We start from the raw sequence: 27,798 nt of genomic DNA, 5'->3' as shown, positions 1-27,798 counted from the left end.
ATACTGTTGTGAGGTCAAAGAAATAGCACCTAAATTCCAATGAAGTTGTGCCCCTAGTCACCAGTTAACCATGAACCATTATGGAATATTGCCTGAATTAATGGGCACCTATAATAGCAAACTTTTTCCCCCATCGGTGGTGTGCCTGCATCAGGATTTCACTTTCATTGCAGGTGGCGCTGTCTAGGAAATTTTTTTGGCTAAAATAGTACTGTTTTCCCAACAGGAGTATGACTCTATTAGCGCACACCTTTTTTTAGCCCAAACTATTTTTTTTCCCCACTGGACCACGGTTCAGTGGTACATGTTGTAAGAACCATTAGTTCAGGGAATAGGAAAGTACTGAAATACTGCTCTTAATAACAAATACATGACATCATTGAAATGTTGCATTCAATGCATGGTGCAAGGCTGCTTATAATCAAATGTGCTTTCATTATGAAAAAATTATACTTGGGTTTACATCCTACAAAAAATGGATTCATGTTCTGTTTTGGGGGAGTCCCCATAATTCATTATAATCATATGAAAAATCATTGAAAACATGTAATGGAAAATTGCTTAGTATTAAATTTACTTTATGCAAAATTTATATTTTGTTTAGCAAATCCCTGCCTTATAGTATCATTCTTTGATTTTGCTTGGAATAGTGTTCTGGTCTAATACACATAAATATAATGAATTATCAATAGCAGCACAGATGAATGAAAGGAGCCCTGTAGTTCCCAATTTATTCTGGAGGGAGAATGAATGTAGCCCATTCAGGAAGAAAAAAAGTATGATTTGTATTAAATAAAAAAGCTAGCATATAGAGAGTGCAGCAGCTCAGCATTTCAGGTCAATTACATTTTCTGACACTCACAATTCACCCACACATATATGGTCAAACACATAAAGAGATCAGTGAATCAACTCTAATTCCGTTAGCTTGTCCCCACACCAGAGGTTTTCAGCCTTTTCTGTTCAAGCCCCATTTGAGGTGCCATATTTGGACAGTGCTGCTCTTACACTGCTATATTAGCCCTTTATTCATAGTTCAAAAATAGTTAGAACAGTATATATTATATATATATATATGTATATATATATATACTGCATGACCATATAATGCAGAACACCATTCTGATATTAATTAACATCTCATGAATTGGAACAATCCCTGTTGAGTTCCAAAATAGTTTCTGGAAGCAACATCACCGCAAGAACTATTTGTTGGGAGCACTGTATTTTTTATGAACTAGCAGCCAGACAAGATCCTAACATCACATCACGGAATACCTATATATCTAAGATAGTTCGCCTAATATAGAGCCAGGAAGAAATCTGTGGCAGCATGCTTCTGCTTTCTGGCTCATTTCTGCACATTCCATGTCTTTGAGTTCAACCCAAATTGTCCCTAATTATTCTCAGGAAAATTGGAAACCGTACTAAAAGAAATTTCTGGTATACCTCCCACACCCACACCCTTCTTTTTGGCAACTAATCCACTAATTTTGGCATTAATCCTGCAGTTGCAGTAGGGGTTAAAGGAACAGTTCAGTGTAAAAATAAAAACTGGGTAAATAGGCTGTGCAAAATGATTTCTAATATAGTTAGTTAGCCAAAAATGTAATCTATAAAGGCTGAAGTGATGGATGATGGATGGTGAAAAGAACAGAACATTTCTTGCTTTTCGGCTCTCTAAATCAGTCAGTCAGCGACTTGAAGGGGGGCCATATGGGACATAACTGTTCAGTGAGTTTGCAATCGATCCTCAGCATTCAGCTCAGATTCAAAAGCAACAGTTATGACCCATCCGACCCCCCTCAAGTCTCTGATTGGTTACTGCCTGGTAACCAATCAGTGGAAACCAAGAGAGCTGAAAAGCAGGAAGTGGTGTTCTGTCTATTATGTTACACATCCATTCACTCCAGCCTTTGTACATTAAATTTTTGACTAACTATAACTAACTATATTGAAAAAATTTTTTTTGCACAAGCTATCCATTTACCCAATTTTTATTTTTACACTGAACAATTTCTTTTATGTCTTTCCCTAACTTTTTTGTTGGATGTGTTCGTAATTGACCATTATTGTATAAATGATCCTTATTGTAGTATGGTATTACCAACATGAACATAATAGAGAGCTCCATTGTTTTGAGTCCGCTGCATGCTATTCTACTAGGGATCCATTTTGAAATCAGCCGAACCCCCCAATCCTTTGCGAAAGATTCGTCCGAATACCGAATCCTAATCTCCATATGCAAATTAGGGGTTGGAAGGGGAAAACATTTTTTACTTCCACACGATTTCCCTCCCGCCCCTAATTTGCATATGTAAACAAGGATTTGGTTCAGCCGGGCAGAAGGATTCGGCCAAATCCTGCTGAAAAAGGCAGAATCCTGACCGAATCCTGGATTCGGTGCATCCCTATATTCTACATGGCACATGCTATCCAATACTGAGTCAGTTGAACAATGGAATTTCTTTAAAAGGTTTTGTGACCCATCACTCAACTGCACAGTATAACATTTGTGTTTAATTTTAGAGACGAATCCCAAATTCAAAAGAATACATTGAGTAAGCTTCATTAGTCTCTTATTAGTGTCTTACAGTTTAGAAAGGTTAAAAAGTTGTCATTGTTTTTAAAGGAAGTGAAATGTTGATTTAAAGGAAATAAAATGTTTGCTAAAGCACACTGTGTTGGTATTTTGCCAGGAAAAAAGGAGCAATTGGTCAAAATCCAAAATGCTGCTCATACAACACGTTTTCCTATTCACAAAACATACTAGAGACCAAATATCAATTTAATTCATTTTAAGGGGACCCGTCACCCAAAAAAATTATTCAAAATCCTATTTTATCACATTAGTCAAGCAAAATGAACTTTAATTACACTATATAGATTATTTGAATCTTGCTTCCTTCAGTCTGGGATTTCAAAATTATAGCAAGCAGGCAGCAGCCATTTTGTGGACACTGTTATTAAGACAAGCCTTGCATCATCTCAGAATCTTGTTTGTGCACCAGAATAGGGGACCCGATGTCCATCCCCATGCCCTGGTTACATAATTAAATGGTAAAGAGAATGGGGGAATATGTGGAGAGCAGTGACATCTAAAAAGTGCTGAATGGAAAGTGAAAGTAATTGTCCGCCCCGCCTCTATGCCCAGGGAATAGACGAGTGGCAGACAATATTTGATTGACAGCTGAGATTTTTAAATGAGCTTACAACAGCTATGAATGCTTTTAATAAAAAATATAAATAGGATTTCATGTTTAGTTTGAAAAGGACTTTTGTTATACAGATTTACACTTTAATTTATTTTGGTTTATTAATTACACATAGCACTTTAGTGATAAAAACGAATAAGTGATTGGGTGTGTGGAAAGAGGGGGGTTATTTCTTATTTCTTTCCTCTCTCTTACAAAGGAATTCAAATAATTGTAAGCACTGGCACTGTATTGAAAAAAAGTTTTTTATGATTAAACAACATTTATTGTGTATAATTCACAAATCCAATAATAAAGCCACCAGCAGTGTGTTGGCATCACCCTCTTGTCATCAAAAGCAATCCTTTTAATGGAGTAATTAAGTTCTTGTATTTCTCTAAACTTAAAACTAAAAACTTAATTGTTTGATAAAGAAGGGATATCTTTTTCTCTTTAAATGAATAGCTTTGAACACACTGACGTAAGTCAGATTCCTTCTTTATCATTTCAACCAATATATCCGTGGTTAGATCTTTTCTCTCTTCAAACCATTATTATTAGTGTGTGTATGGTGGCATACAAATCGTGACCAATATACATGTACTGTGGAAATTGGCCATGTTTTAAACGTTCATGTTCAGCAGATGAGGAAGTGAAGAGAATTCACACACTTTGCACCTCCCATGCCTGTGGATCTGATGACTGTGGTGTTTTGCTACATTATTTTGGACCATTATTGGAGTGTGTATCTTTGTGCTCTATTCACCAATTCATGATATCAATAATATACCATTGGAAAAAAAACCTACAATGAGTAAAGAGAAAGAGAAAAATTGCGAGCGCATGGTTAAGTGCACTGTTGGTCTTACTACTCAGTCACACTGGTTGCTGGGGGACTTGATTTTAAATCCACTACAAACTTCACAATGAGGGGCCTTGACATGGCACGTGAGCTTACATATTTTGGCCAGTGTGGTACTAACACCTACTTTTTTGGAATAATTATTTTTAAAGGCAACCCGTGCATGGCAATTTTTCTCTTTCTTTCTTTGTGTACAAATATTGGCTTTTTATCGTTATAGCAGCTGGTCAACGCCACAGCGTGGGTTAGACCGAGTGCTGATGATTTTTTTCTGTGTATTTGGTAAAGAGGGCTTTCTAAAAGGGATTTTCCACCTTTGAATTAACTTTTAGTATGATGTACAGAGTGATATGCTGAGACAATTTTCAATTGGTTTTAATTTTTTTATTATTTGTGGCTTTTGAGTTATTTAGCTTTTTATTCAGTAGCTCTCCAATTTGCAATCTGCTTGCTAGGGTCCAGATTACCCTAGTAACCATGCATTGATTTGAATAAGAGACTGCAATATGACTAGGAGAGGGTCTGAATAGAAAGATGAGTTATAAAAAAGTAGCAATAACAATACATATAATAACAGAATATTTGTTTTAGATGAGGTCAGTGACCCCCATTTGAAAGACGGAATGTCAGAAGAAGAAGGAAAATAATTCAAAAACTATAAAAAAGAAAAAAAAGTATATTGAAAAGTTGCTTAGAATTAGCCATTATATAACATACTAAAAGTTAAATAAAATGTGAACCACTCCCTTAAAAGTCATTTTTGTGTATCTTTTGTAAAAAGTTAACATATGGTATGTAGCTGATCAGGTGCAATTTTATATATATATATATATATATATATATATATATATATATATATATATATATACACGAATAAGATCCGCACTCACAGGACTTATGAAAATTATAGAAAATTTATTGCGAAAGCCTAACGTTTCGGCCTCCTCCGAGGCCTTTTTTGAAAAAGGCCTCGGAGGAGGCCGAAACGTTAGGCTTTCGCAATAAATTTTCTATAATTTTCATAAGTCCTGTGAGTGCGGATCTTATTCGTGTATGCAGAGATTGTAATTGTTGATACTGCACCCAGGCGTTTGAAACTATTTTATCGAGAGTGCTGGCTGCATGGAGGACTATATATATATATATATATATATATAATTATATAAAGCTACGTTATCCCGAAAACCCCAGATCCCAAGCATTCTGGATAACAGAGAAAAAAACATTGTTTTAAGAATCATATCTTACTTTTGCACCTTGCTACATACATATTCATGTATTTGACAGTTCTATTCTACCTTGTCCCATCTTCCCATCTTGACTGTAACAAACCTTCCTCCCTCATTAGTCTCCACTGTCCCTTCTCCAACCCCCACCACACTGGCCCCTGCCAGTGGTTGTTCTGCGAGCCTCCCTCCATCCCCCACATTTGCCGCTGCCCTCAGTGCTGCAAGTTCCCCCCTTAGAGTCTGCAGTTCAGATTTCAAGATGAAAAGCCACTGACATCTCTCACATGTAAATACTGAATGTACCTGCTGCTCCAACAACACATACATGTGACAAAACACACACTGAGCAAACCCACTTGCACTCATATTTACACTGGGTACTTACAGTCTCCCAAGTGCAATTTCTCACAAATGCCTTGTTGGTTTTAAACGCTTTTAAGGTTTTTAACGCTTCATAACACTTAGGGGCACATTTACTATGGGTCGAATATCGGGGGTTAATTAACCCTCGATATTCGACCATTGAAGTTAAATCCTTCGACTTCGAATATCAAAGTCGAAGGATTTACCACAATTCGTTCGAACGATCGAAGGAAAAACCGTTCGATTGAACAAATCGATTCGAAGGATTTTAATCCATCGATCAAACGAATTTCCTTCGATCACAAATTGCCTAGAAAGCCTATGGGGACCTTCCCCATAGGCTAACATTGGTGCTCGGTAGGTTTTAGGTGGCGAAGTAGGTGATCGAAGTTTTTTTTAAAGAGACAGTACTATCGAATGGTCGATTAGTCGAACGAAAAATCGTTCGATTCAAAGTCGTAGTCGAAGGTCGAAGTAGGCAATTCGATGGTTGAAGTAGCCAAAAAAATACTTCGAAATTCAAAGTATTTTTTATTCTAATCCTTCACTCGAGCTTAGTAAATGTGCCCCCAAATTAACATGCAACACTCTCTTAGCAGTTCCCACACTCGCTGTGCAGTCAGAAACTTATTCAAGTAACAAACTAGTAATGTGTTGTGCATGAGCTTTGCATAAGCAATACCAGATTATGTGAACCATATAATTTCATCAGGCTGCACTGTACATTAAGAAGCTTGTGGTGTAATTTAAATGAACTTTCAGGGCTTGCCTTCGATTATTCCTCTAGGCCTTAGCTGCCTGAACACTGCTGCAGTTTGCTCCTTGGGCGGGCACGGGGACATACAAATGATGGAAAGCCCTTCCTTCCAGGCATGTTTTACTAATAGTCACATTTTCTGCGTTTCCAGTTTGTCAGTAAATGATATATTAATATTTCCAAGCTGGCTATGTCAGCAGGCTAAGCTATACTTTTATAGCTGCATGCAACAAGATTTATAATTGAGCCTAATACTGCTGTACTCTGCTTTTTTTCATTGGCCTCTAAGTAGATTACTAAGAAGATAACTAAAATGCCAAAATAGCAATTTGACAAACAATAATGATAAAGATTTCTGCAGTGAAATGCAATCTTTAGAAATGTAATTAATCAAACTTACAGCTAATTAGATGCACTAAAATGAAATTATATGGCTTACCGTACTTTATTGAATGAAGCAATGCAATACATATTGAAGAACTATTACCCCTGTAAGAACTTATTTCATCTCTCTACAGAAAATTACATATTTTGCTGTTATTATAGTATTACCAATTTCTATCTAATGTACTATTCTATCTTCTTATGTTATAGTTCTGGTAGATACTGCAAATACTGTTGTCATAGCTGGTTCAAGCTTTGGAGGTCAGGGCATTTTGATCAGCAGGGTCAGATTTAATCTGAAATAACCCAGAGGCTGGCATCCTCTGTCACCCCCTTGTTTCCGCCAGTAGCAATGCGCACTTGCTCATCCTTTATTTCTACAGTAGCGGCTCTGGAATCAAGGTTGTTGTCTGTGCGGCTGGGCGGCATACTGCCGCTTAATTTATGCTACCATAGGCCTGGGCCTTTGTGACCATGCAAATCTGTGCCTGTTGATCATTGCCAGGTTATGAGGTTCCTGGCAACAACAAAAAAAACAAAACATGGAATGAAAAAAATGTAAAAAGCCAATAGGATTGTTTTGCTATCACAATTCATTATTATTTTTATTATTCATTTAACTTTGAGTATATATAACTACTGAATAAAAAAAACATATAACACTGTCTACATCATACATACTTAAAGTTAATCTAAAGATGAACTGGGATGAAATCAGTCTAAATAAAGAAATGTTTTTAAAAAATATTAGTTTGTCTCCATTTTCTTTTTTTGTAGTTTTGGAATGATTAAAGTGTTATTTGGAATTTCAACTGCCTTCTAGGAACCAGGCAGTGGTTTGAATGAGTCAATGGAATATGAATAGGGAAGATATATAACTAGAATGATAAAAATACCATGTAATAATAAAATTGTATCATCAACAAGCAATATTTTTTTGCCAGGGTCAGTGGCCCCCATGTGAAAACTGGAAAGATTCAGAAAAGGTAGGAAAAAGTCCAATTTAGAAGTCACCTAGAATAAGACATTTTATAACATACTAAAAGTTAACTTAACAGTAAACCATTATTTTGTATAGTAGTTCCTTGACCTTACAAATAATATAGCTTGAGACTATTTCATTACAGTACCATGTAAACTAGAGACCATGGATTTCTAACATGACTTTCTCCAGCTCACTGTAAGTGTCATGAGGATGCTGGCTTGGGTTGCCACCTTTGCCTGGTTATAAACCCAGACAAAGGGGGCCTGTGCGATGACATCATCACACACTTTCTGCCAGTGTCATCACGTATACTGCTGATGTCATCATGCAGGATGCTGATTTTATCATTACATCAGTCAGATGAAATTTGGAGGATTTCTGCCTGGTTTTCAGAATGTTTGTCAAAACCAGGCAGAAGGTTTTGACCTTGAAAAACTGGGCTGCCCGGGTCAAAAACCAGATGGTGGCAACTCTAATGTTGGTATTTGTAGCTCAAACTTATGGGAAAATCCAAATATTGGCCATGTCTGGTGTTGAAAGTGACTGGTGAGAACCTGTCTTATCTTTCTGCTTTCCATACCCAAGGAGGTTGAGTGGTTTGTAAAAGCAAACGTCTGTGTTGTCCACAGAAAAAATGACTGACCACATTATGTTTCATTTTTAACTCTCACTAAATGGGCCTTGTCATGCTCTTGGTTCTGCCTATTAGATGTTAGGACAAAAGTGCAAGCTCTTGTTGGGAAGCTGTTGCTTGCATAGTACTTCACATTTCCAAATGACATGCATTTGAGTTATTAGCATACGAAGCAAGGGACAGAGTGTGATTTGGCACCATTACCCAAGTAACAAAAATCATGGGCATCACCTGTGCAATTGCGGTTAATGAACATTTGCTGCCATAACCTGAAATAACAGACAAAAGGTCTTATTTTTGACATGGAAGGCATGGTGCAAAGTTCAAAAATTGGCACAGTTGGTTATTTTTTTTTTTTGCACTTCGCTTACAGCTTTCCAGCCTAAATTAATTTCCACATGTCTATGACAGGCAGTATGGACAGGGCTGGGCTGCACCTGCCAACACTACACTCTGCACCTTGTGCCATAATAGTTATCCTGCATGAGGTGCACAGAGGAGCCAGATTTTGAGAAATGGAGCCCTCTTCATGAACGTTATGGGACATGCTATTGTGCCTCTAGTGCACTTCTGCCTGTGGTCTTTGTAATTTCAATATCTTGAAAATAACAAACTGTCAGTTAATGCATTACTTTCTTTCTGTACTGTTTAAAAGGTGTTGCAGTCAATTTGTAGCTGGCTCAGGTGATTAATTCCAGCTTTGTATGTAACTGGATCACTAAAAGCTGCCAAAAGGAAAATTCTTGTTTAGAACATGACAGGACTCACATAGTATAACAGGTAGGGCATGAAAACTAATCTTTACAGCTGTTCAGGGCTTGGCTTTGCACTAGAATGAGGAATACTTTTCTAACAGTTAAAATGAGAAGAGAAACACTTCATAAACCTCTTGAAATGGTGTCAAAAGCCAAATACCAATTACTTATATAATAGAGAGAATTTAGTGACACGTATTTCAAGACTTCCATAAGTATGAGCAGAAACTGTTTTTATTTTTAGTAACTCTAGCTTATATAATATAGAATACTAATATATAAACGTATTACAACTTGAAAAAGAGCATGCTATGTTATATGTTGGTGATAGCACAATACAATTCCTTTGAATAAAATAAATATCTACAAATGTTCTTTTGTGAGATTTTTATAAACAGTAAGTCCTATTTTGAATTGATTGTCTGTTGGGTATAACTGGTATAAATGATGCAAAAGTACCATAATAGGTAACATTTCAGACATCTCCATGTCCTTTCTTTTTGTACTGTATATGTCTATTTTTACTTGTATATTGCTACTTTTGTGCAAAAGTACACATTTTTGCAAATATTTTAATAATAGTATTTGCGTAAATACATATTCATTTATAAAATTGCATCAAGTATTATGATCAGATTGCTGTAAAGGCATGGGACCTGTTATCTAGAATGGTTGTCACTTGGGGTTTTACAGATAATGAAATTTTCTGTATTCATACCTTAAGTCTACGAGAAAATCATGTAAATATTAAGTAAACTCAAAAAATTAAGATTTAACCATGAATTAAACCCAGTAGGATTGTTTTGCCTTCAACAGGATTAATTATATTTTAGTTTGAATCAAGTACAAGGCACTGTTTTATTATTACAGAGAAAAGGGAAATCATGTTTAAAAATTTGTATTATTTGGATAAAATAGAGTCTATTAGAGCCTTTCCTAATTCAGAGCTTTCTGGATAACAGATTTCCGGATAACAGATCCCATACCTTTCATATGCTGTTCTCTTAAAGGGATCCTGTCATCAGAAAACATTTTTTTCAAAAGGCATCAGTTAATAGTGCTACTCCAGCAGAATTCTGCACTGAAATCCATTTCTCAAAAGAGCAAACAGATTTTTTTATATTCAATTTTGAAATCTGACATGGGGCTAGACATTTTGTCAATTTCCCATCTGCCCCTGGTCATGTGACTTTAGGAGAGAAATGCTTTCTGGCAGGCTGCTGTTTTTCCTTCTCAATGTAACTGAATGTGTCTCAGTGGGACATGGGTTTTTACTATTGAGTGTTGTTCTTAGCTCTACCAGGCAGCTGTTATCTTGTGTTAGGGAGCTGCTATCTGGTTACCTTCCCATTGTTCTTTCATTTGGCTGCTGGGGGGGAAAGGGAGGGGGGGTGATATCACTCCAATTTGCAGTACAGCAGTAAAGAGTATTGAAGTTTATCAGAGCACAAGTCACATGACTTGGGGCAGCTGGGAAATTGACAATATGTCTAGCCCCATGTCAGATTTCAAAATTGAATATAAAAAAATATGTTTGCTCTTTTGAGAAATTGATTTCAGTGCAGAATTCTGCTGGAGCAGCACTATTAACTGATTCATTTTGAAAAAATTTTTTTTTTCCCATGACAGTATCCCTTTAAGATAGTTAATAAACAGCTACCATGCAAAGTTACATGCTGTCCGCATTTTTCCTACTCTTGTATGGGTGGGCACAACATAAAAGGCAAACAAGGCGAGATCTTGGCTCAATGACTGGAGTGTGAAACCAGAAGATCTAACAATCAAATACTTTAACTTTTTAATAGCACATAGATGCACATAGATGCTTTTTATGCAGTTATTGTTTTACCTACACTTTCTGTGTTTGTTCCTTCTTAGGGAAAGAAGATGGCATCAACAGAGCATGCTACGCTGAATGTGTTCCATCCCCCGGGCCTGTAAGCTCTGTACATCTTTGGGAACTGTGTTTATGAATGAACAAACACCTGGCCCCAGCTTGCCCTGTGACTTCTCTACTAATTCATGAGCCAGCAGGATGTGGCCGCTGTGCTTTCAGAACGTCTCCTTGTAGCTGCATACAAAGGCCAAGCGGATAATGTGGTGCAGCTTATCAACAAAGGTGCCAAGGTAGCAGTTACCAAGGTAACAGGAAAACTTTTTTATGTGAATCCTGTTAAATAGTTTCCCATCCATTGTGTGATATTCTAATTGGAGCCCAAGGCGTCATTTCTTTACTTGCCTTGCCTGCATGCCTTCCCAAACTGTCATTGTACTTTTCTCTTTTCAGGGAAGTGAAACCAGGCAAGTAGCAGGGCAAGCCTGTCATTGGCAGATTTTGAAGAAATGTAATAGTAGATGCGAGAATGTGGTATTGCAAGTTTTTAATGGATTTTGGTGACGGCATTTCCTTTACTAATCCTCATTTATAGAAATTTGCCACTGGTTGTTGTGCAGACTTCCAGTAATAAATACAAACTGTCAGCCCTTTCTGCCAGAATAAGTACAAATCTGCACAGCACATGTAACAAAATGGTGAGGCTGTGTACTTGCTTGTTATCCAGAAAGTGACTCGTTTCCCTGTATAAGCAAAATATGTAGTTGTCATCAATAAAAAATTCATTGTATTTCGATATACACAAAAACCTGTTTCTGTCTTAAAACATTTTTGTTTACATGTAGTAGGGCCAGATGTAACATTTATCATAGCAAGTAACTGCCTTATAGGCAGTAGTGCACTAATGCAGCAGGCACTTAAAATAATCTTTTCCTTAGGGGCAACAGACTTTCACTGGGAAAACCCTGCTAGCCACTGGACAGAGCTGCAGACTGACCAGGCAAACAATAGAGATGCAAGGGGAGCCTATCATACTGAGCCCCCCCCCCCTTAAGCTTTAATTCACCCAGACATTGGGTAGCTGTCTGCTAAGCACAGAACACTATTTCTGAAAAGACCAAAGTATTTGCTAGAAAGTCACCATTGTTAAGCATACTAGCCATTCTATAAAAGTTTGTATTCCCTTTCGCAGTGGGAATTCTTGTCTGCAGATACCCAGTTCAGCTCCCTACTGTCAGGCCTGCATTACTGACATTCTTTAAATAGTTTTTCCTTTGAATAAATAGGGTAATAGCCATAAAAATATTACTTAATATGCAAAGAAAAAAAATAATCATGTACTAGGATGGGAAATAAAGTCCAAAATGCTTGGATCCTTTAGATTATGGATTATTGCTTAATTTACCATGCATAAAGGTTAATTAAAAAAACATTAAAAAGCATGTGAGCATTAAAAATAGCTTTTGAAATTAGTGTGAGCTTCGGCACTCTTCGTTCACATTCAATTTTTTTTAAAAAAAAACGATTACAGGTCAAGTTACTACAGGGTACATTTACAATCTGATGTATGTGATGGACGTGTCTTTTTTCAGCTTTATCTACTATGTTCCTATGAAGATCCCATACTTGTACTGTATTTGATCATATGTGACCCTCAGGTATTAGTGCAGATAAATCACTTGCATTTATTTTTATTGAATATATTTTATTAGTTATTATCTAATAATAACTAGGCAAGTTATATAGACTTAAAAGGTTGAACTTGATGGACACGTGTCTTTTTTCAATCTAACTTACTATGTTACATTACACCTGCATTGTGCAGTAATTCCAGGGTTTACTTTGCATGTTGTATTAAAAAGTGTTTTAACTGTTTAAATAGCACGCACATTTAATAATTGATATTAAATGCTCTAGCAAGCACACATCAATGCCACCACTAGGGCAAGATTTTCCAATGGGGTGCTGGATGAATACTGCTATACCCACAATTTCCCACTAAATCCTTTATGTGGAAATACTGAGAAAATTGTGGGTGAAAAAAAACAGTACAACTTGTGACAATGTTTTGCACTTTGCAATTCACTCTACTTCAGTAACTGAGGCCTTACATGTTTAAACACCCTGAAAAAGAATTGCAGTTTTAGAAAACAGGGTAAACCATTTGTTTTTCAGTCCCTGTCATTAGCTGCTGTAGTGGAATATAAAATTTTAAGAAGAAGACAATAGTAAATAAAAATTATGTCAGCAGTAAATCTCTCCATCTCTGTGTATGCCAGAAAGCATGAATTATATGGCTGCACAAGGGAGCATCATTCTCCAATCTGCCGATTGCACTCAAAATTAGACTTGCGGTTGTAAATGAACCCTAAGATCTCTGTTTTAGTTTCTACTTTTTATCAGCAAAACAGCAACAATTATATGTAAGTTTTTTCAGTAATGTGTTTCTTTGGTTGTTTGTTACCTAGAGTGTAAATTCTGAATTAGAAAAAAACATTTTCCTTAAAATGATTCTTCATTATGGCACAATAATTCTCCTTTAATGATGACTCATAATATATTACTTATAATCATATGAGAATCATTTATGTGTTTATCAGCATTGTGCCAGTTTTGTAACAGAAGTGCAGAATGTCTGGGAGGTAGACATATTTTACCATATCATTTAAATGCCAAATATTTCTTCGAAAAACCTGCCCAAACTTATATTTTCAAAATAAACTGCCGTATTTGTGACCTAAGGGCGCTTGCAGACCTGCTTACATTCTGTTGCCTAGGAACAGTATAATTGTTATTGTGGTGGAGTCACCTGAAACCAAAGTTTGGAGACTCGACAAATGCTAAGAAAAGAAAATGAAGTCAGTGCGGTTTAGTCGGTCAGAGATTGTATCTTTTGATCAGATAGATGGTAATCATATGTGAGGCTGTATGGGAATTTATAGAACTGAAGGTTCTAAATATAGGTTGCCACCTTTTCTAGGAAAATATATTATGGCCTTCTTCTTTTCAATATTTTTATTGAGTTTTTAAAAGTTAGTAGTATAGAAAGATATCAAGTAGAAAAAGGTTGTATCTGATATACCACTTAGAAATTATATACATTAAATATGGTTCATTAAAGTCTTAGATTTCCGAAGGGTGCGGTATGGGGCACTGGTAGAAGGAAGGGATACTCCTGAGGTACTGGCCAGCCCGATATTAGCCATCTATGTTCCTCTTTGTTAATAACAACATTAGACTTTTGCCAGCTCAGATGTAAATTACTAGGTGGCCAGAGGTAAATTATTAGCCAGGTGACCAGAGGTAAATTATAAGGCAGGTGGCCGGGACCAAAACAAAGGGTTGGAGAAGAGTTTCGTACCAAAGGGGTCAGTTTCATAAGGAGCAAGTTAAACTACCTGAATGCAGAGTGCAATGGGACAAGAGTCTTGTCAGGGACCTGGTCTTGCATAAATAGGGTTAGATATGGGTGGGTCAGAGGTGTGGTCAGGTGGGCATATGGACCCCACAATTTATTGTGGCAACCCTGCCTGTTTCTTTGGAAGTGATCACATACATTACAGTATTAAACCACACTGGTACTTAAAGGAGACGAAAAGGTAAAATGCAAATACAGTTATATAGCCCCTTGCGTGAAGAGCTACTTACAGAAATGCTGTCTGTATACGATTTCCCCTTCAGCTGTATTACAATTATTATAATAGCGATGTTAAAAATATTGTAAAGTGCATATAATATAGAAGACATCCCTCTGCCGATCCAAATCTGCTATATCAGGGCTTGCACATATGCAGAAACAATAATCCAAGCCAAACAGTTACTGTACTTCCCCCAGGCAAGAGTTTTTAGGAGCATTGAAAGCATGATGCGAGGGGTCATGCGGGAGAAATAATAATAATACGTTCATCTGGCTGGCCGCAAAGTCCACAACAGGGATTTACTTCTATGTGACGGTACAAGGAATCCACAGCGAATTGGGTAATTAAAGTATGGTGTTTCAGGAGGTCGCATGCAACTAACAGTTTAGAATAGCTATTAAAAATTACCTTTCCTTCTCCTTTAAAAATCCACAACTTAGTAAAGGGCCATTTCTATGGTTGCATTTTCACTGGCCTAGCCAGTAAAAGAAATACCAAGGCTGGAATCATGGGGTACTAAAGTAATACATGTTAAAAGTCCATACCTACAGAATGTGAATAATCCGATTTCCAAAATAAACTACATTTACAGGGTTTATAGGTGCATTATACATTTTTTAATAGGGGGTGCTTTATTCAACATATACTGTACAGTGTATGCCACTAATACACACTTAGGGGCAGATTTATAAACGGTTGAAGTGAATTTAAAAAATTTGAATTTCGAGCTCATTTTTGACTAGGGAATAGTCCAAATTCAATTTGAATTTGCAAAAAATGCATAAAAACGAAATATCGAAATTTATCATGTACTGTCTCTTTAAAAATTCGACTTCAACCATTCGCCATCTAAAACCTGCCGAATTGTTGTTTTAGCCTGTGGGGGACCTCCTAGAACCCAAATGGAGTCAATTAGTGGACTTTGAAAAATAAATGTTTTTTTTTTTTTGGAAAAACATTGATCTAATGCGCTATTACTTTTGAGCCGAATACGGACCTTTTAGATTGAAAACTGACCTATTCGATCCAAAAAAAGTCGACTTAATTTCGGTTGGTCTTTCAATTCGTATTTTGACGTTTTTTTTTTTTATTCAAAATTCGACAAATAAATTCGATAAATATGCCCCTAATATTTACACTTCCACACACACATATATTACATACATTTTTGGGGCATGGCTGGGCTTTTACACATTCACGCCACACACCTACTTGCACAAACGCATAAAACATGCATTTTATTGCATTGTTAGCCATTTTATTGCATTTTCAGGTCTGCTTGCTCGATTTAGTTCGTAAAACTAATTTAGCCAAGCCAAAATAGTCAAACTGTGATTCTGACTGCAGATTACACTAGGTGGAAAAGAATTGATTTTAGTGATTTTATTGCATTCCACATTGTTCTTTATTACTTGTTTTTGCTTATGGACTTTTTGTCTGCTATATATTGATTTGGGTGCATCTGCACGTCATATAGTTTGGTAAATCTATGCATATTGGTCATCAAACTGCTATGCATATTGGTCATGAAAACCTGCTACAGTTAGCATAGCTTTGCAGTTTGGTAGTTTGGAGTAGAAACATGTATTTACCCATTTTAGTTTAGACAGAATGGGGGTTATTTATAAAGTTCGCGCAGCGCATATTTATTCGCAAATGGTTGTATTGCCCATGGTTTTTCCTGAACGATAATGTATTGCACTGCTCTGCCCGTCTTTTGCGAATTCGCATTGTGAATAAATTTTTGCAAATGGTGTGCAAATAACACACCCAATGCGTGAGGTTGACAGTAATTTATATTCCCACTTTGCAAAACTGTTTTGCGAATATTTTCTCCGCCACCAAAGTTGTGGTGTAATTCAGTCGCTGAGTGTGCGCATAAATATTCGCAATTTGCTAATTTTTTACATATTTAAAAAGCTCATATAGACATTTGCATTGTGAAAAATATTTGCAATTCTCTTTACACCACACTTATTCAGCTTTATAGATATAACCAAATATATTCACTTTGCGAACCAATCTGCCTTGTGCGAAGTTTATAAATGATCCTCACTGTGTTGTTTTGGATAATATATGGTTTTCTAGGGTCTCTGTACTTTTAGAGGACTTATACCAAATAATGCGCATACCAATTGCTTATATTGCAGAAGCCAGAGTGCAAAATACAAAATGTTGGGTAAAATAACGATTTTCAGAAATATCATAAAAACCTACTACATTTAGCACTTTGATAGTCTGGAGTAGAAAGATGTATTTACCCATTTTAGTTTACTTAGAATGTGTTGTTTCAAAATATATGTGGTTTTGGGGGGTCTACATAGTGTTTTGTGTTCTACCCCACAAAAATGCTGTAAATGTGTTGATTTTTCAGTAGCTGTGATCTCTGCGCTAATTTGTATGCACTTCATTTCAGGATCTCTAAATGCTAGATACTTGGATAATCCTATGCACAATAGGCATCAAACTGTTCAATTGACATTGGCATTCATATTTTGGGTGTTTTCTCTTGGTACCTAATGCTATGTGGGAGATAAGGTGCTAGAAAATGGAAACTTTGAGGCAATTTTTAGGTATTTTATCAAAACTGCCAATTTTGGGAAAACATTGCAACTCAGTAGTTTGGAGTAGAAAGACATGGTTACCCATTTTAGTTTCACCTGAATTTGTTCTTTCCAAAAATATATAGTTTTGGAGTATCATCGTAGTTTTTATATTTTACCCCACAAAAAATACAATAAATGTGTTGAATTTTCAATTGCTGAATTTGTATGCACTAACTTCCTTTTGAGGACTTTCAGAGCCAGATACTTTGGTAATCCTATGTACAGTGGGCATCAAACTGTTAAATGGACCCCTGGCATTCATATTTAGAATGCTTTCTCTTGGCATCTAATGCCATGTGGGAGATAAAATGCTAGAAATGGAAGCTTTGAGATGATTTTCAAGTATTTTATCAAAACCGACAAATTTGACTCAGCAGTTTTGAATAGAAAGACATGGTTACCCATTTTGAATTTGGCTAAATGTGTACTTTCCAAAAATAAATGGTTTTAGGGGGGCCAATGTATTTTTTTGTGTTTTTACCCCGCACAAATTGCAGTCAATGTGTCAATTATTCAGTATTATTCAGTACTCAGTAGCTGAAGTGAGTTCCAGGACAATTTTTATGCACTAACTTAATTTTGAGGTCTCTAAAAGCCAGATATTTGGTACTCTTTTGCACAAGTGGCATTCATATTTAGGATGTTTTCTGTTGGTACCTAATGCTATGTGGGAGATAAGATGGTAGAAAGTGGAAGCTTTGAAGCAATTTTCAGGTATCTCATCAAAACTGCCAATTTTGGGAAAGAATTGTGACTCAGTAGTTTGGAGTAGAAAGGCATGGTTACCCTTTTTAGTTTTGCCCGAATGTGTACTTTCCAAAAATATATGGTTTGGGGGTTCAGTTTAGTTTTTTGTGTTTCCACCCCACAAAAAATGTAGTAACTGTGTTGATTATTCAGTAGCTGAAGTGAGTTCTGGGACAAATTGTATGCGCTAACTTAATTTTGGGGTCTCTAAACGCCAGATACTTTGCACAATGGACATCAAACTGTTCAGTGGACTTCTGGCATTCATATTTAGGATGTATAAACTTGGTACCTAATGCTGTGTAGCAGATACAAACTTGCAAAGTGAAAGTTTTGAGGTGAATTTTCATACATTTGTATAGAAATGGCTAAGTTTAGAAAATCTTTGATGTTTGGTACTTTGGAGTAGAAAGACACATATGTACTTATAAAATATATATGGTTTCCTGGGGTACACCTACTGTTCCAGGATTTTTTGGCGTTGGAATCCAAAGTATGCCATATTCTGTTGTAGTGCTTTGGAAAGTCGGTAATTTACTGTGGGATGTTTTGATTTATAGAGGTCAGAAATCTTCATATCTACATATCTGGTATTGGTACACTTTCCACAGAGTCGAGAGCAATTCTGTGTACCCGGAGTCATTTAAGCTGCTGGAAAAAAGGAGAAAAGGCATAGCACATAACAGACATAGCACATAACAGATAAGCCCTGTCCAATACAATGGAGTTTTATCTGTTATGTGCTTTGTAACCTGTGCTTTTTCTCCTTTTTCAGCTTGTATGGCTCTTCCCATGGTTACACAGCATCTTATTTATATAAACTATAGTAGTCTTTCTAAAGCAAACACACGGATTTTACCAGTGCATGCTAACAGTATATTATATGTTAATTACTTTGATACACTTTCAGCTTTTGGTGTTACTGTTCCATAAAAATCATAGGAGTTGGAGGTACCATAAACTAAGGAGTCGGAGTTGAAGGATCTATGTACCAACTTCACAACCATGGCTTTCCAAATCAGTTGAATTTTTGTGCATAAAATAAAATGTTTTTGTTATAAATCCCTATATCATGAAAAATAGCAATTTGCATTTATTTTTTGTATTTAGAGCTCAAAATCTTGTTCCATAAGTGGAAATACACAAAAACTCAGGTTTATAATTTATATTTAGAAAGCTCAGGTTCTCCCGAAAAAAATGTATAGTTTTCCTAGGTAAACTCCCCCAGGAAATGCCCCTAAAATGAGAAAGCACAAAATGTTCAAAAAATGTCTGGCTCTGAGTACAAATGAAATGCAAAATTAAAGGGTTAAATATATTCACATTTCAAGACAAACATGTTTACTAAAACATATGAAATGTTTACTGGGTATGTTATGTATATTATTCTAGATTTCTGAATTTTAAATGATTTTTGAGAGTCCTTTGAGTATAATAGGAATCATTTGGTAATTGCTCTGCATTAGATCTGTTGTAAAGTTTATTTTAATAAACCATGAAACCTTAATTTAGCTGTCCCCTATTGCACAATAATGCTGCACTGCTTATAAACTTTTGGGTTTATTAAGCTAAAAGGAACAGTAACACCAAAAAATGTAATTGTTTTAAAGTAATGTACTGTTGCCCTGTACTGGTAAAACAGATGTGTTTATAAAATACTACTATAGTTCATATAAACAAGCTGCTGTGGAGCAATGGCGGGAATTGAAAAACAGCTATATGGCACAGGTTAAGTAATGGATAACAGATAACACCATTAGACAGACAGAGCTTATTTGCTATCTGCTGTGTAACCTGAGCCTTTTCTCATTTGAATGGCTGCCCCCATTGCTACACAGCTACACAGCAGCTTATTTATATAAACAATAGTGGTGTTTCTTAAGCAAACACAGCAGTTTTACCAGTGCAGGGCAACACTACATTATATTTTCATTACTTTAAAACACTTTAACGTTACTGTTCCTTTAAGTTGCTTTAGCACATTTCCCGATCTTATACTGTTTTTTTTTCTGTTATCTGAAAAACATAAAATGGGGGTTCTACTGTAATATTCCTTGAATTACAGCTAATAAATGGCATACATTATTAATGTATTATTTATAGAAAATGTTCATTGCAGCTAAATAAGACTTATTTTAGGTGTCCTGTATTTAGACTCACTGAGCATGGTTACTATGAGCAGTGTTCATGGACATACCCAATTGATTTAAATTACCTTTCTTCCCAACAGCATGGACGAACTGCATTGCATCTTGCAGCCAACAAAGGACATGTTAATGTTGTCCATATCCTAGTGAAAGCCGGCTGTGATCTGGATATTCAGGATGATGTAAGTAAAAAAAAGTTATTATTGCAATTGCTGTGCCATACCTTATACTTGATTCCAACCAAGATATAATTAATCCTTATTGGAGGCAAAACCGTCCTAATGGGTTTGTTTCATGTTTTAAACATTTTTTTTTTAGAAGAGTATGGAGATCCAAGTTATGGAAAGAGCCCTTATTCAGAAAACACCAGGTCCCAAGCGTTCTGGATAGTGGATGACATACATGTACTGAGTAGCATTCTCTGATCTAACACATTTTTTTATATTTTTTCTTTTATAGTGTCATTTGGTGTACGTGTGAGCTTAGTTATATGTTTAATTGTGATCTGATTTTGATATATCTTCTATAATGCCACCAGCGCACCTGCACCCTCCCATTATGAGCCTCAGAGGCAGGCCATGCTGGCCAGGTGCTCAGGGCAACCTGACCGGCCAGCTCCCACTCCCCGCCTGATGCGCATGCGCACACACGATTGACTGAGCGCGAGTGATAGACTTGACCAACACACACATGATTGATCACGTGTGCTGATGATGCTGTGTTGCCCAAGGCACGTGCCTCTTCTGCTTACCTCTAGTACTGTCCCAATGAGCCTATAGGGTAAAAGAAAACCAAACCATGAGTGAGCACAAGTGGGATCACCCTTATTTGCGGGATTGAGTCCTTCCAAAATAAGCCTATACGGAAATAGTAAAACAATACAGCAAAGCAGGTACACTTTGCCACTTCTGACAGTGGGCTTTCCCCTCTGCATTTTGTCAGGGGTTTGGACTTACTCTGTTGTAGCAACTATGGGGTAATGTAAAAAAAGTTGCAAACTTTGTGACCAGTCTACTCGCCAGTATGTGTAATTTCATTTATATAGAACTACTAGGATATGCAACACGGTACGGAAGGTACAGAAGGACAATCATTAAAGGAGTATTATGTTATAGAATGGCTAATCCTAATCAACCTTTCAGTTGGCGTTTATTTTTTTATAGTTTTTGAATTATTTGCTTTCCTCTTCTGACACTTTCCTGCTTTGAAATGGGGGTCACTGGCCCCACCTAAAAACAAAGGCTCAGTTACTAGCATGTTTATGCCTTCATGCTTTTTACTGAATGTGGTAGAATTTGTTTATAAAATCTTATTTTATTGCTTTTTTTATATAGATCTACTGCAAATATATATTGCTTCTTAAACAGATGTATATAACACAAGTAGTGAGACAGGCCAGAGACGTTGAGACAAATAAGTTTAGTAGAAAAGAAGGACAGGGAGAAAGGCAAGAGGGAAAAAAAGAGAGAGAAAGTGTGAAAGAAGGTAGAGGGGGGGGGGTCTTCTTAAATATGGCATGCAATAAAGGCTTATTTACTAAAAAAAATATTGTCTAGTACTGTATTAAAGTGTCCTGTTATGTGGGTCTCAGTGCTGGCATTAATGGACAACAGGAGTACATCATGGACATCCCTCGGCCACCTGCCCCATACTTTTATACGTTTTTTCGGCCTTTCCCTTGCAATGTATGTTAACATTGCAAGGGGATATTAACTAGGGAGAATGTTTTGATCATTTTGGGTGTGATGTTGCCTTCCATGTAATCAGGATCACCTTTTTTGAGAAGTGAAGAAGTTGTAACCCAGAAGGCAGTGTACCAGGATAGTATATTGGGGGGCCCAGCTCTGCAGGAAAGGACCGGTGCTCAGAAATGTTGGGTCCTGGGTCAGTCCCAAGAGACATGCATATAATTACGGTAGTCCTAGTTACATTAGGCCAAACCAGGGTATAGCTGGGCCAGCTTGTGAGGTGTTAAAGAAACGTACTGTTTATATGCACTTATCCCCTCAGAAGATGTTGGTTTTGACAATGTGATTTCATAAAATTTCTTGCTATCACCCCTTATCTAACAGGAAGAAATCCTGTTACCACCTCTGGCAAAATTATTTGACTCAATCAAAGGCATATGCAAAATAAGAAAATGGTGCACAAATGGCAATTAAATTTTAGGCGGCTTCCTAAGTATATAGAAGTCTAATGGCAGTAGTAAATTAAAAATAAGGGAAAGGAACTCATAGTTCACCCCAGTCTATGGGGCAAATTCACTAAGCGCCGAAGCGCCTAACGCTGGCGTAAATTCGCTAGTGTTACTTCGCACCCTTACGCCTGGCGAATTTTCGCAAAGGACGTAACAACGCAAATTCATTAACGCGCACATTGTACTGAACGCTACCTTTTACGCTAGACTTCCTTCGCCACCTCAGACCAAGCGAAGCGCAATAGAGTAGATAGGGATTGCTTCAAAAAAAGTTCCAATTTTTTCTAAGTCCCAAAAACGCTGGCGTTTTTTCTATATTATGGGTGATAGGCTGAAAAAGATCGAAAAAAATTTTGGGGCTCCCCTCCTTACCCCCTACATTTTCTAACTCATGGCAACTTAACAATACAGTGGGCACATGTGTAGGGCAAAAAAAAAATTTTATTTGATGTTTTGAAGGTTTCCCAGGCATTTGTAGTGATTGTACGTATTCCTCCATTGAAATTTGAATTTGGCGCCGTATGCAAATTAACCATCGCTAGCGTAACTTCGCTTCGCTTAGCGAATCAACGCTAGCACAACTTTGCAACCTTACGCTACCCCTGAGCGCAACTTCGGATTTTAGTGAATTTGCGGAGCGCTGGCGAAACTACGCCTGGCGAAGTGCGGCGAAGTTACGCCTGGCGCAACTACGAATCTTAGTGAATTTGCCCCATGGGTACATATAATACAAACCAAAAAAAAGGGGGTAATCCCAAAACAATAACAAAAGCATTTATTAGGATGTAAGGGACTGAAGCCTAACGCGTTCAATGCCTACTGGGGCACTTTGCAGTTTTCCTTCTTTATTGTAAATAACCCCTACAGTCTTTTCTATGTATTTGTGAAAACTGTGTTGTGGTAGACTGTCCTCTGTTGGCTGACAAGGGGATTTTCTAAAACAGCAGTTGTTTCCCACATATTCTGATGTTGTTATTGCTCTGTTTTCTATACAAATCCACACTGGAATGTGCCTGCTACCTCTGACTGGTCCATAACCAATTATGCAACTCCTGGATCTGAGATATTGAAAGAGGGATTGAAGCAAAAGCAAGAAAGAGGAGAGGAGTCTGAAAATTGGCTCTTGAGAGACTGGCTGTCAGGAGATACTGGGAACTGTTGTCCCAGATCCCTTTCGAGACATTTATCAGGGTAGGAAAGGTTAAATCAAAGAAGAATCTTATAATTATCCTTTTAAATTCACTCATATTTTATAATCCCATAGATGGGATAACAAAAGCTTTCCATTTCAGTGTCCAGCTTGGTATGTATCCCTCCCTTTCTAATATGTCCCATAGATGGGGATGCAGATAACACTTGCTGTGCATCGCAATGCCCAACTTTTGTTGTGTATATCACAAAAGCCTAATTTCTCACTGTGCAGCTGAGGTGCATTTGGTGCACATCAGATTTTTAGCTTCAGAAGTCCTTCTCCATTTCAAAAAATGTAGGGGTCCGTTAACTAAAGCGCAGTAAAAATATGCACACAAAATACAGACAGTTTACTATTATAAATTTGCGAATTATCTTGCGCAAGAATAAGTGTTCGCCAGTTATCATATTTACTGAAAATAACGCTATGTACACATTAATGCCTGGTTTACTAAACAGCGCAATGTGCAAAAGACAAAATTCACGCAAGAATATTCGCAACATTTTACCGCCACCTATGTAGTGGCGTAATAGTGTTTTTTCGCCAAAAAATTCTCAAGGGGCAGGAAATATCCCATAATACTTTTTTTTTTATCCATCATTCTTTGCTGACAGGAGAGAGATCTGTAGCTATTGCTGACAGGATGTTTTTGCTTCTGCTTCTATCTGCTTCTATCTGTTGCAACAGTAGCAGTTTCAGCTCAGAGGCGTATTATTGGCAGCGGGCATCACAGTCCAAGGATTCGTCAGCCTCTACGCTTTTTTGGTTTCATTGTGATTGGCTACATTAAACTGTGCATTTGTATGAAGCAAAGAGATTGACTGGTATGATTTCTTGTTCCTATGATTCTATTGGCAGAAGGGTTTATATGATGCATACATGTTTGATTGGTGTTACTCTGGTGATGTTGTTGGATGGTATAATCATCAGTCAATAAAGTTTATGAGTTTTGAAGATGCATTTCTGGCCATAAATGTCACAATAAAAATTGCCATATTAACCGGCATAATACAAAACTATTTTATAGCATAAATATTCGCAAATACGTAATTTATCGCCAGAAAATTCACAGCTCGCTACAATTACCGCTAACGGAAGCTGGTTCATTAACGTAGTTACCGCAAGTGATCACAATGACTTCTGAGCACATCGCTGTTTAGTAAACTTAGTTGATGCGAATATTCTGGCGGAAAAATATTCGCAGTGATAACATGCGGAAACGTAGTCAAATTTACCGCACTTTAGTAAACGGACCACCTAGAGATCCTGCTATACAACCATCTAAAGACATCCTTTGCAAAGTACCCTACCAATCCATATGTATTTTTCATTTATTCAAGTTGTGTCTTGGTGCCTGTGCCTTGTGTGTGGCTTGTTTGCTCTCTGTCATTGTTCTGCATTTTCAAATGTACCTTTGCATGAGCTGGAAGTACTTGTTCTAGTCATTTTTGCACACAATACAAAATGAAGGGCCCTTTGATACTTTTGTAGTTGTGACACTTGTCTGAATTAGACTCTGCATGAACTCTGCATGTCCTGACCCCTGGCCTGACTTTTGACCTTGCTTGAATGCCCCTGTCTCGACTATTTCCTGGTTACAGACTACGCTTAATCTACTTGTTCAAATCCTGATCTGTTTCAGACCAAAGATCTTTTCTAAATTGGATTTTAGGGGAATTTATAATCTAATTCAAATTCAAGAGGGGGATGAGTGGAAGACAGCTTTATGTTCTTGTTTCGGACACTTTGAGCACACACACAGTAATGCCATTTGGTCTATGCAGCACTCCTGCTACTTTCCAACATTGTGTCAATTCGATTTTTCGTGATTTGCTGGATCAGTATGTTATTGTTTAGCTTGACGATATTCTTATTTTTTCTTCCTTGCTTGAACTTCATTAAAAACACATTAAGTCCTCTCCAGGCTTAGGAAACATAATTTTTATGCCAAGGCTTCATAATGTGAATTAAAAAATTCTTCTATTGAGTTTCTTGGATTTGTGGTTTCTGCTAATTTGGTTTCAAATGGATAATAAAAATGGTAGAATCTAGTCTTAATTTGCCTGCACCTAATGACTGGAAAAGTGTATAGAAATTAATTTGTGAACTTCTATCCAAAATGTATAAATAACTTTTCAGCTATTGTAAAACAATCATGGATTAAACTAGCAAAATGACTAAGACCTGGTCTTCTGCTGCTCAGAGAGCCTTTGAAAAATTCAAGACCTTGTTTTCTTCTGCCCCCTTTCAAATTCATCCTGATTCTTCTAAGCCTTATATTCTGGAATCTGATGCTTCTCAAGATGCAAATAGCGCAATTCTCTGTCAGAGAGCTGGCATTAAAGAAGTAATTCATCCAATTGCCCTCTACTCTAAGAAGCTCAGTCCTATGTATTATGCATGATATATAGGTGGGACCACAAAATAATAATGTAAAATGAGGGAAAACTCAAAATCAGGGGATGTAAAATTGAGGTTTTACTGTATATCACTGGAAACTATTTGGTTTATTAAGTCCTCTGCCTCCTCCAGAAGCTCAATTTCTATGGATTGTATTGTGGAGTTTCCACTGCCAAAAGGATTTAACACAATATTTGTAGTAGTAGACTGCCTTACTTTGCTGCAGACATATTCAGATTGAGAGGCTAAGCTCCACCCACCAGGTACTTGTTGAAATAATGTAACAGGAGTCCGTTGTCATTCAATAGCAATTACATTTACAGATGACTTTAAAACTATTGAGTTCTCAGCAATGCATACTAGAAAGTTACACTTTGAGAAAGGAACAAAACTGGCACACGAGGCTTGTATCTGCAGGGCGAACCCTTGCAAAAGTTTTTACTGCGGTGGTGCAACGTTTCAGGGCACCGCCCCTTTGTCAAGCATCACTTTGAGAAAGGCCAGATTGCTGGCCAAAACAGTAGTCTCCCAGTAATAAACTTTAATTTATTTTTTTGTTCTTTAAGATCTGAGTGTGCGGACTTCTTTTTCAAAAATGTAAAAAAAAATTATTATTTCTATTTTTTCACACTTTTTCCTTTAGAGTTTGCCCTTTTTTCAATCCTCTTTATATTTTACTTCTTCTCCTTTATTCTTACTCTTTAAGGCTGTGTCGGTAATCCGTCAGTCAAATGAGGCATATATGCTTGTGTCTTGACCCTACAATCAGACCTGTTAATGGCCTACTGGGACTCTCCATGCTTGACTATAGACCTTTAATAAATGGAGTGTTATAAATAACCTAGCAACCTTTTCTTGTTTTGCAAACTAAGTCCATGTCCAGGATGGTCCTAACAACAAAATCCCACTTCTTGAGTTGCAAGAATCAGAGCCACTTCACTCTACCTGCAGGCCCAGAGCAAAGATGTCATTAGTGGGCCCTTACTGCCCCCAAGACAGTTGTGATATATTAACCCTCAAGCACATCAACTTCAATATGATGGGTAGTGAAGAAATGGTCTCGTCATACTGAAGTAGACATGATCCCTAGGTGTGCTGCCCTGGACCAAAAGCCATGGGAGCAGATAAATCAAAAAATGGGAATGCTCTGTTGGATGTTTCTGTCAAATGTGAGACCTAGTGAGCTAGCGAGACCCCTTTTCTGATGGGACATTGGCAAATTTCCCTTTTGCCCATTTATTAAAAAAGCCCTGGTCATAATTCTTTAAATAGATCCTGGAATCCTGCTTGTTATTTGAACTCTTCTCTTACCGCAGGGAAACCAGACAGCCTTACACCGAGCAGCAGTTGTAGGAAACAGTGAGGTCCTTGCACTACTAATACAAGAAGGCTGTGCCTTGGACAGACAAGATAAGGTAGGTAAATATGCACAGGAAGTATGTTCGATGTATACACTGAGCTGTGCCTTCATAATTTATGTTTAAATATAATTACTTAAAGAGGTCGTTCATCTGTAAGTCAATTTGTAGTATGTTATAGAAGGCTAATTCTAAGCAGCTTTTCAATTGGCCTTTATTTTTTTAAATATTTTTTTTAATTATTTGCTGTCTTCTTCTGACTTGTTCCAGCTTTCAAATGGGGGTCACCGACCCCCTCTAAAATTCATAGGATTCATAGCATACATACATCTGCAGATTCTACTTTATAGGGGTACAACAAGTTCAGCTTTATCATTGTAACTTCATCATTCCTGATAAATGCCATGATTGCAACATTATGCAAGTTATGTATTGCTAGTTTTTATTATTCATCTTTCTATTCAGGCCCTCTCTGATTCATATTCCAGTCTCTTATTTAAATCATTGTATGGTTGC

The 27,798-nt window shown here is 37.0% G+C and overlaps 1 protein-coding gene across 2 annotated transcripts in view; it reads left to right on the top strand.

The window, feature by feature from the left end:
• Positions 1-27,798, top strand: part of ankrd6.L (ankyrin repeat domain 6 L homeolog) — a 68,822-nt gene that overhangs the window by 22,636 nt on the left and 18,388 nt on the right. For both annotated transcript variants that reach the window (XM_041563022.1, XM_018263391.2), the window contains exons 2-4: positions 11,042-11,305; positions 20,219-20,317; positions 27,241-27,339. In XM_041563022.1, coding sequence (XP_041418956.1) covers positions 11,186-11,305; positions 20,219-20,317; positions 27,241-27,339 — 318 coding nt within the window. In that variant the 5' untranslated portion in view covers positions 11,042-11,185. The remainder of the gene's footprint in view (positions 1-11,041; positions 11,306-20,218; positions 20,318-27,240; positions 27,340-27,798) is intronic.

Source organism: Xenopus laevis, chromosome 5L (genome assembly GCF_017654675.1).
Source record: "Xenopus laevis strain J_2021 chromosome 5L, Xenopus_laevis_v10.1, whole genome shotgun sequence".
NCBI classification, from domain to species: Eukaryota; Metazoa; Chordata; class Amphibia; order Anura; family Pipidae; genus Xenopus; species Xenopus laevis.
This window is presented reverse-complemented; position numbering and strand designations above follow the sequence as displayed.